This window comes from Trichomycterus rosablanca, chromosome 10, assembly GCF_030014385.1.
Source record: "Trichomycterus rosablanca isolate fTriRos1 chromosome 10, fTriRos1.hap1, whole genome shotgun sequence".
In the NCBI taxonomy this organism is placed as follows: Eukaryota; Metazoa; Chordata; class Actinopteri; order Siluriformes; family Trichomycteridae; genus Trichomycterus; species Trichomycterus rosablanca.
Genome location: NC_085997.1, coordinates 30224188 through 30235174, shown reverse-complemented (window position 1 = coordinate 30235174; position 10987 = coordinate 30224188). Strand labels below are relative to the sequence as shown.

Here is a 10987-nt window from a genome sequence, read left to right as displayed (position 1 = left end):
TATTATTTACACTCTATATGCTTCCACTAGGTGAAATTATTCATAAACATGGCATAAAATTTCACTGCTATGCAGATGACACACAGCTGTATATATCAGCCAAACCAAATTATACTGACACAATCAGTAAGATAGAAGATTGTGTAAACGACATAAAAACTGGATGTCGTGTAATTTTCTTTTACTTAATTCAGATAAAACTGAGGTTTTACTTGTTGGCTCTAAAGCTGCAAGAGACAAGTTGTCTAACCTGGTGCTAAACCTAAACACTTTCTCTGTTACTCCCAGCCCAGATGTAAAAAACTTGGGTGTCACAATAGATTCAGATCTTTCCTTTGATACACACATTAATAATATTACTAGAGTTGCTTTCTATCATTTGCGTAATATCTCTAAAATAAGAAATATACTATCTGTTAATGACGCTGAAAAACTGATCCATGCGTTTATAACTTCTCGGTTAGATTATTGTAATGCTCTTCTAACTGGATGCTCTGGTAGATCCATAAACAAACTCCAGTTAGTTCAAAATGCAGCAGCTCGAGTGCTAACTAGAACAAAAAAATTTGATCATATCAGTCCTGTTCTATCATCTCTACACTGGCTGCCAGTTAAATTCCGCATTGATTACAAAATACTTTTACTAACCTATAAAGCGCTACATGGTCTGGCTCCACAGTATCTGAGTGAACTTATTAATCACTACAACCCAGCGCGTCCACTTCGTTCACAAGATGCAGGGTTACTTATAGTTCCTAAAATTAAAAAGACCACAGCTGGTGGAAGAGCATTTTCTTACAAAGCTCAACAACTTTGGAATAATCTTCCTGCCTCTATTCGGGATTCGGACACAGTCTCAATGTTTAAGTCTAGACTGAAAACATATTTATTTTCTCAGGCTTTTGATTAATATAGACAAAGGCGCAGAGCTTGGGGGTTCTTGGTCATAGAAACTTGTGGTGATCAGGGATGTTGGGTTGCTGTCGTTCTGCCTCTCTTGTCCGATCACTCCGGTTTGGGTAGGAGAGGTGGGCGCTGATGTCCTGTGAAAGCCTTCATGACCTTGTTACCTGCTCGCTCTCCCTTTTAGTTATGCTGTAATATTTAGGGCTGCCGGAGTCTAAAACTCTCTGTAAAACTGTTTTACTCAACTAGCATTGTACGTTATTAACTACATTCTTTGTTGTTTTACTCCAAAGGCATTCTGATGGAAACCTGTTTACCCGCCGAGGTTAAGGATTAAAGTCGAGACTGCCGTGACAACTATGCTGCTCCTGCCGGATGTGACGGGTCTGGAGTAATTGCACCAAGAATGACAAGAAATCACTACAGACATTATTGAAGACTACAGCGAAGAATAACTCTATTATTATTTATCTATTTATCTATTTATTACCAGTTATAACTTTTAGATCATTTAATTCTGTGTTCGTATGCTCTGTGTAAATCGTGTATTTATTTAAAGTATCCTCCAGGCCACCCAAGAAGGATGGGCCCTGCTGAGTCTGGTTCCTCTCAAGGTTTCTTCCTGTAATTTTCAGGGAGTTTTTCCTTGCCACAGTCACCCTCGGCTTGCTCAACAGGGGTTTTTTGTATCTGTTGGTCCTGGATTTTGTAAAGTTGCTTTGAGACAATGTCTATTGTAAAAAGCGCTATATAAATAAAGTTGACTTGACTTGACTACTGTAGGTCATCTGTATTACTTTCCCCTTTTCTAGTCAGCCACGCAGTTCCTTGTGGCTAAAATATCTTATTTTTGGCTCCTGTTGTTCTGATTCTGTTCAGCCTCTGCACTTGGGTCCAGAATTAGTTTGGTAGTGAGTGTGCTATATAACCCTCCATCACCACCTCCTACAGCAGCATTCAGCAAGGATTGATCACGGCCTCTGGATACCATGGATTTCTTTCTGGTACCACAGTACTCCCAGCCTAAAACATCCCAGTAGGTGGTTTGGTTATTCTGCGTTACTCTCAGCTTTAGTAGTGTGGTGACCTCAAGTCTCTCTTTACATCCAGTGTTTTTAAAATACACATCAGTAAAATTCACCCTAATCCTAATCAGGAAAAGTTTCTAAAGATTAATAAATAAATAGTCACACCTTTCTAATACATTGTAACCCAAAATATCTTGTATTTCAGCAAAATGTAGTTTCATTCCACTCTGAAATGAAGTAACATTGTCAACTAACATTTACAATCTGCGTGTATTGTAAATGATTATACATTTATAAAAGTATTAAATTAACTGGATGTCTTTAGTACAACGCAATGAAATAGAGTGGGATGTTATTAACTCTGAGAGCACTATGTGAGCTCTGTGCAGTGTAAGACCTTTATCTCTTCTAATCTTCTTACCCCTCTGCTACAAACAGATGGAGGATTGATACAGATTTGGAGACAGAGAATAAAACATTTGTTGTGTTTGACTTGATTGGAAACATATTGTGTTTCAGGGTTCATGGATTTTACATGTCACTGTTTTTGGTGGAGCTGATTGTGAGGATTTAAGGGAGCAACTATAACATTTGAACAAATAAAAATGGAAGACCATGAAAAGTGGCAGCAGAGGCTTGATAATCAGGCAAGTATTTGACTCCAGTTATCTTCACTTTTAAATAACAGACAGCTGACTTCAGACTTTATATATACTAATTTACAATTACCTTAGGTCATGTAGTGGATATTCTTCGGCAACAGGGACAACTCTGTAAAGTACTCAGAATAATATCAGTCTATATTAAAAAGTAGACTAGAGGCTGAAAATATATAATGTGTGTTTTCTAAGACTAATCTAAGTAAAGTGCATTAATAAATTGGTAAAAATGCAAAACAACTTTGCTTTGAAAACAGCACAAAACCAGGAGGTACATAGAACAAAAAGAAGACAGTAGAAGAGGTAGTGTCCTACATATTGATTAAAGAACTATTTAGAGGCTGGCTAAATTTCACAAAAGCTTAAGTCAGGTGACCTGAAGTTAAAGATCTAAGCTGACATGCAAGTGTGTAGTTTTAATTGAAAAACATAGATAATAAATCATACAAAAAGGCCTGGAAAGCAGTGACAAGAGTTTTGAACTTGATCCTGCGTGTGATAGGAAGCAAATGATTCATTTTCTGTAAAGGTTAAGTGCATGGTGCAGTTGTTTAAATATCAACATGTTGTTTGTTTGTTTATTAGGATTTTAACGTCATGTTTTACACTTTGGTTACATTTATGACAGGAACGGTAGTTACTCATTACACAAGGTTAATCAGTTCACAAGGTTATATCGAACACAGTCATGGACAATTTAGTATCTCCAATTCACCTCACCTGCATGTCCTTGGACTGTGGGAGGAAACCGGAGCACCCAGAGTAAACCCACACAGACACGAGGAGAACATGCAAACTCCACACAGAAAGGACCCGGACTGCCCCACCTGGGGATCGAACCCAGGACCTTCTTGCTGTGAGGTGCTACCCACTTAGCCACCGTGCCGCCCTAATTGCACTGTAAAACAGTAACTATATAATTTACAGTGTGTCACAGGCTAATAGAGTTACAATCTAAGTATGTATTACTGGACATTAAGACATTAAACATTATATGATTCAAATAATACTGTATAATTACAGCAAAAGAAGGTGGCACAGTGGTGCAGCTTGTAGATTTTTTTATGTACCTTCTCTGTCCTTATAAATTGGCAGCTCTTACTTATCTATACAGTAGGTGTGAGAAAGTGAATCAGTGTGTGTTGCCCTTAAAAAGATTGATGTTCCTGCCTTGTGGCAATGGGCATCCACCTGACAAGGATGAAGTACCTGATAAAAAATCAATAAAAGAGCATACTGTAAAAAATGTTAATCAGTATATATATATATATACTGATCTACAGCTTAATAGCTAAATATATATACTGATCAGCCATAACATTAAAACCACCTCCTTGTTTCTACACCTGCTGTCTATTTTATCAGCTCCACTTACCATATAGAAGCACTTTGTAGTTTTCCAATTACTGACTGTAGTTCATCTATTTCTCTACATTCTTTTTTTAGACTGCTTTCACCCTGTTCTTCAATGGTGAGGACCCCCACAGGACCACCACAGAGCAGGTATTATTTAGGTGGTGGATGATTCTCAGCACTGCAGTGACACTGACATGGTTGTGTGTTAGTGTGTGTTGTGCTGGTATGAGTGGATAAGACACAGCAGCGCTGCTGGAGTTTATAAATACCGTGTCCACTTACTGTCCACTCTATTAGACACTCCTACCTAGTTGGTATACCTTGTAGATGTAAAGTCAGAGACGATCGCTCATCTATTGCTGCTGTTTGAGTTGGTCATCTTCTAGACCTTAATCGGTCACAGGACGCTGCCCACGGGGCGCTGTTGGCTGGATGTTTTTGGTTGGTGGACTATACTCAGTCCAGCAGGGACAGTGAGGTGTTTAAAAACTCCATCAGCGTGGCTGTGTCTGATCCACTCATACCAGCACAACACACACTAACACACCACCACCATGTCAGTGTCACTGCAGTGCTGAGAAGGATCCACCATCCAAATAATACCTATTCTGTGGTGGTCCTGTGAGAGTCCTTACATACTTACATACATAATATATACACAATGTGTAGCTTCTAAAAGTCCCAACAAAGACACAAATAAATTAACTTTAAATAATAAGTGCTGTTCCTTTCACTATATGTCCTACAGCTCAGTATTATATATAACTGCAGAAACTTACTAGCCAATTTCTGTAACCTATACTGTTAATCATTAATGTCATCACATTTTAAATAACTAACATTTTGGATTATCTGAACAGCGAACACTTTTAATCAAGAAACAGCAAAAAAGACGAGCTAATGCCCAGATGATGACAGCAAACGAAAATGCACGGCCAAAGAACCGCAAGCAGAAACCTGTTACTGAAGACACAGCTCTGTTAATTAGTCAGTCCCAAAGCAACACTTCTTTGAATGGTAAAATGCACACACACACACACTTTACATATTTATTCTTTCTATTTAAAAAATGTAAAGCATATGTCTTGACTGGCCTGCAGAGCATTGACCTAATTTCCATTAAACACCTTTGGGATTAACTGAAGGCCATGAGGTTTCTCGTTCTTAAACGAGAAAATACCTAGTAAAACCTAACCTGTGTTTATATGGTAATATTTATCCTGACAGATTCATATAAAGGGCGGCATGGTGGGTAGCACTGTCGCCTCACAGCAAGAAGGTCCTGGGGTCGATTTCCAGGCGGGGCGGTCCGGGTCCTTTCTGTGCGGAGTTTGCATGTTCTTCCCGTGTCCGTGTGGGTTTCCTCCCACAGTCCAACAACATGCAGTCAGGTTAATTGGAGACAATGAATTGCCCTGTAGGTGAATGGGTCTGGTATGTGTGGACTATCGCCCCATCCAGGGTGTTACTGTGTGCCTTGCGCCCATTAAAACCCCAAACGCCGTGACCCTAATTGGATAAGCGGTTAAGAAAGTGAATGAGTTAGTGAGATTCATATAAAATAAGTTTAAATACGACCCACCCCTCCTCAAATAAGTCTCCTGTTTCTTGCCCGTCAGACACTCAGCTGGAACAGGGCTATGATAACGTGATTGAGGAGATCAGTCTTGATAAATTGACCATCTCATCTCAGACAATGGTAATACCAGAGGAGGTGACATCATCAGTCCCAACTATGATAAATGATCTAAATGCAGATCATCAAACAAGTCCTACACACATACAGAGTCAAGTCAAGGTGAAGAAAAAGAAAGTGGACAGTAAAAAGGCTGGAACAAAAGGTGTGTATTTGATATACAGTTGATAAGGAAGTTATTTACACCCCTTGACTTTTTGCATACTCTGTGCTGTAGATATAAATTGCAATTTTTTGGCCATCAATCTACACTTCATCACCCATAATGACAAAGTAAAAACATTTTTCACTTTAATTATTGTTTATTGAAAATAATTAAAACAGACCCCAACTTTATATTTCTAGCAATTCTAGCGAGGTAGATCAGGCAAGAATATAAAACAATATCTTATAGAATAGAATAGAATAGAATAGAATAGAATAGAATGCCTTTATTGTCATTGCACAGTGCACAATGAAATGTTTGAGCATCTCCTTGATGGTACTTGTATCAACACACACACACATACAGTATATATACACATGTATTTACAAATAAAAATATACACATCTAGATACAAAAATACACATGTGGGTTTTAAGAACTTTAAAGAAAAAAAGAAGAAGAAGATGGTTATTGCACAGTACCTATAAATTGCACAATATTTTCTAGGATGCAAAGTTTTGGGAGTTTAGTGTTTTTATAGCGGAGGGGTAAAAGCTTTTCAGGAGACAATATCATGCAATAAACAATATCTTTGCATGAACCACATTGGTCTTAATAATTTTGAAATAGAAGAAGCTTGGCAAGAAGAACATTGACCCAAAGCATACAGCCAAAACAACACTGAATGTCCTTGAGTGGCCCAGCCAAAGACCAGACCAAATCCCCAACAAATTTGTAGAAAGACCTTAAGATTCCAGTGTACAGGTGTTTGACATGCATTCATTTATTTGATGGAGCTTAAGAGGATTTTCCATTAACATAAAATAAATTGCCCAAAATCCAGGAGTACAAAGCTTGTAGGGACGTATCCAAGAGGATTTACAGTTAAACATGTAAGTTAAACATGCAGTTTTTAGTGTAGTCAGTAAAATTACATGTAAGCTTTCTTATATAACCTCCTCTCTGTTATATTTAAGTGCTTGAGCAACATGATGAGGAGGAAGAACAACAGAAGGAGAAGAAAACAGGAAAGAAACAGGGCAAGAAAAAGAAAAATGATGACGAGCAAAGTATTAACAACGTTCTATTTTTTAATAAAAATGTCTGGAAAATATCAAAAACACATAACACATTATATTGTGTATAATGTATTTATTGTTTTGTAGTGATTCAGACTGATTCAGTGATGGAATTTAACATGACAGAGGAAAAAGAACCTGAAGTTGATGTTGAAAAGGAAAGAAAAAGCTGGTCAAAAAGCCCCGTCCCCCCCACACCAAAGAAGAAGCAGAAATTCACCACCGGTGCATATTTCACAACTGTGATGTTTAACTTTTGTCTTTATAGAAACATTGTAAAACATTCTGGTGTTTTGGACATCAGACTCATACATTTTTTGTTATTTTGTCAGACTGAGCTTTTGTACACATCTCCAATCTCATCTTGTTTACAGGAACACTTGTCTCCAATTAGCTTTTGGAGCAATCATTAGTCTAGAAGTTGAAAGAATATACACCAATCAAACATAACATTAAAACCACCTCCTTGTGCTACACTCACTGTCCATTTTATCAGCTCCACTTACCATATAGAAGCACTTTGTAGTTCTACATTTACTGACTGTAGTCCATCTGTTACTCTGCATGCTTTGTTAGCCTCCTTTCATGCTGTTCTTCAATGGTCAGGACCCCCACAGGACCACCACAGAGCAGGTATTATTTGGGTGGTGGATGGAGTTTTTAAAACACCTCACTGTCCCTGATGGACTGAGAATAGTCCACCAACCAAAAATATATCCAGCCAACAGCGCCCCGTGGCCAGCTTCCTGTGACCACTGATGAAGGTCTAGAAGATGACCAACTCAAACAGCAGCAATAGATGTTACAAAGTGATCCAACTAGGTAGGAGTGTCTAATAGAGTGGACAGTGAGTGGACACGGAATTTAAAAACTCCAGCAGCGCTGCTGTGTCTGATCCACTCATACCAGCACAACACACACTAACACACCACCACCATGTCAGTGTCACTGTGGTCCTGTGGGGGTCCTGACCATTGAAGAACAGCATGAAAGGGGGCTAACAAAGCATGCAGAGAAACAGATGGACTACAAGGAGAAACAAGAAGGTGGTTTTAATGTTACGGCTCATCAGGTTAGATTCAATCAGACAACATTAGATTAAAAACGGATTGTTTTTCCAACTGTGTAATGATAAGATTAGGTGTGTTTACTATTACTTTTACAGTTGCTGCAGATCTAAATGATTGTGGAGATGAAAAGGAAATTGAAGACAATGAGAAGGAGAAAACACTGAAGAAAACATGCAAAAAGTCCAAAAAAGAAACAAAACATAAATCTGACCTTGCTTCACTAAACTCTAACTACAGAAAGTCCTCTTCAGAGAGTGAGCTGTCAGATATGGAGAGGGTAAAATGTGTCAAACAGTTGTTTATTGTGTTTTCTTTATTTCATTTATGTAAAAATATACTGTTCATTTTGGATTTTGTCTTTTCAGTCTTCTCCAGTGTCTTCAGAGGATTTAGAACAATTTGCTCTACGTCCTGCACAAAGAGATGTGACTATTAAGTGTAGGATCACCAGAGACAGGAGAGGAATAGAGAAAGGAATCTATCCCACATATTACCTGCACATGGAGAAGGAAGATGGAAAGAAGGTTAGAGACAAACTACTGCCAGCCATTGAGTGACAGCATCTTAGTACAAGACACTTTTAATTCATTTATTTACTGATGTTCACTATACACGTCTTTGTTATCAGTGTCACAATAGGCCCAACACCCAAAAACACTGAGCTGAAGGCAGGAATACATCCTGCTATTCTGTTATCAATCCAATGCAGTACAACACACTCACACAGCAACACATTTTCACACTCACACGTTCAGGGTGTTTAAGAGTCCAAATTCCTGATGCTGTGTGCTACTTAATATAACTGCTCAAATTTAATTCTAAAACAATCATTGTAATCAGAATCAGCAATTCTGGAGAAATTGTTCATGTAAAATCATTCTAATGTAAAAATGTTGTTCCCTAGCATATTTGAAATGATTATTTATTTTATTTTATTGTTTTATTCATCAGGTCTTTCTCATGGCTGGCAGGAAAAGGAAAAAATGCACAACTTCAAACTATCTGATATCAATTGATCCTACTGATTTATCCAGAGACACAAACAGCTACATAGGCAAACTAAGGTCATTCTTTACACTCATCTTTAAATCTGTTTTTTTCTTATTTATTTAAGCAGTAAATGATTTATGTTTTGTCTTTTAGGTCAAATGTTTTAGGAACAAAATTCACTGTTTATGACAATGGAGAGAATCCTGATAGGAAACCATTTATAAAGGAAACGGAATCACTTCGACAGGAGCTTGCAGCAATATGTTATGTAAGTAGAAAAATTTATAAAGGCCTCATTAAAGATCTGACTTAACAACAACTTTACAATTTCACAATTTTTCCACATCAGTGAATGCAACTAGATAAAATTGCCCATAGTTATAAAATGCACTGCAGTTTACTAGGGCCTTGTTTCCACTTCACACCCAGTGTTGCTAAATAGACTACAAGCCTTTGACCGTGACCAGGATATGAGGGGGAAAATAATAAATAAATAAAAAAAAATGAAAGACTGCATATTTACTAATCATTCTCTTTATTTTATTGTTATTCTTTATTACACAGGACAAAAATGTACTGGGTTTTAAAGGTCCCAGGAAAATGACCGTGATCATTCCTGGCATGCATGAGAATGATGAAAGAGTCAGTATTTGTCCAAAAAGTGTAAGTATTGTTTTTTAAATCTAGTCAGTCGCATACTGTATAGTCTAAAAGTCCAAAAGTATAGTCTGTGGGGAGTTTTGCATGTTCTTCCGATGTTTGTGAGGATTTCCTACCTGGAGGATTTCCTACCATCTTTAAAATAATAACTTGTTTTTGCTTCTTCTAAACCACAATCAGCGCGACATGGTGGCTAAGTGGGTAGTACTGTCACCTCACAGCAAGAAGGTCCTGGGTTTGATCCCCAGGTGGGGCAGTCCTGGTCCTTTCTGTGTGGAGTTTGCATGTTCTCCCTGTGTCTGCGTGGATTTCCTCCGGGAGCTCCGGTTTCCTCCCACAGTCCAAAAACATGCAGTCAGGTTAATTGGAGACACTGAACTGCCCTATAGGTGAATGTATGTGTGTGTGTGTGTGTGTGTGTGTGTGTGTATGTGTGTATGCGTGTCTGCCCTGCGATTGAAAAGCTGAGATACGCTCCAGCACACACACACCCCTCCTCACAATTGGATAAGTGGTTAAGAAAGTGAGTGAGTGATCTAAAAAGTTCAGTCTGTAGGGAGTTTTGCATGTTCTTCCAATGTTTGTGAGGTGTTCCTACCTGGAAATCCTCATAAACATGGGTGATTTTACTCCCACCTCCTAAAACAACTAGTAGGTGTATTGTTTACTCTAGCTTGCCTGTAGGGTTAAGTGTGTAAGTGAACAAGTTATGGACTGACACCCTGTTCAGGGTGTATTCCACATGACACCATACCCACTGTAACTCTGACCAGAATTAAGTGGTAAGTTAAAATGAGCATTTAATTATTGTTGGACTGCCATATAATTACAACAGAATATCACATCTATAAAATTATATCTTGTTTTTGCTTCTTCTAAACTACAATCATTGTAATTTAGTTTTTGCTCATTTTCTATGTCTCTTTGACCTCAGGATCTTGAATCTCTTCTTACTCGCCATGAAAATGGCAACAAAGAAAATTTAGTCTGTCTTGTTAACAAATCACCAACCTGGAATGAGCAGACTCAGTCCTATGTGCTCAACTTCCATGGGAGAGTAACACAGGCATCAGTAAAGAACTTTCAGATTGTTCATCCTGACAATGGTGAGTGGTGAACAGAACATGTTACAACATTTCCCTTTTGCTATTGTAATTAATTATTGTGATTGGTTATTGTCTTCTTTTTATTGCTTTTAGAGGACTACATTGTGATGCAGTTTGGAAGGGTGGCGGAAGATGTGTTCTCTATGGACTACAGTTTTCCCATGTGTGCATTACAAGCCTTTGCCATCACTTTGTCCTCCTTTGATGGCAAGCTGGCTTGTGAATGAAGAAAAATTATGACTGTGTTTGTGAAGGCAATGTTCAGGACTAACAGTAGTGACTCTCAAATTCT

General features: G+C 38.1%; 1 protein-coding gene across 1 annotated transcript; it reads left to right on the top strand.

Annotated features, from left to right (window-relative positions):
- The first annotated feature begins 2521 nt into the window (after positions 1-2521).
- On the top strand, positions 2522-10922 carry si:dkey-220f10.4 (tubby protein homolog). The gene is made up of 13 exons (XM_063003782.1): positions 2522-2581; positions 4810-4966; positions 5569-5790; positions 6768-6860; positions 6957-7094; positions 7383-7391; positions 8044-8216; positions 8305-8463; positions 8891-9003; positions 9083-9197; positions 9494-9592; positions 10524-10695; positions 10789-10922. The coding sequence occupies exons 1-13, from the start codon at positions 2540-2542 to the stop codon at positions 10920-10922; spliced, it is 1626 nt and encodes a 541-aa protein (XP_062859852.1). The 5' UTR covers positions 2522-2539.
- Positions 10923-10987: the final 65 nt, after the last annotated feature.

Excerpts from the sequence above, each read along its gene's own strand:
- si:dkey-220f10.4 (XM_063003782.1), top strand. The coding sequence starts at position 2,540 with ATGGAAGACCATGAAAAGTGGCAGCAGAGGCTTGATAATCAG. Across the intron at positions 2,582-4,809 it reads AGCAGAGGCTTGATAATCAG|CGAACACTTTTAATCAAGAA; the intron begins GCAAGTATTTGA and ends TTATCTGAACAG. Across the intron at positions 6,861-6,956 it reads GAAAAATGATGACGAGCAAA|TGATTCAGACTGATTCAGTG; the intron begins GTATTAACAACG and ends ATTGTTTTGTAG.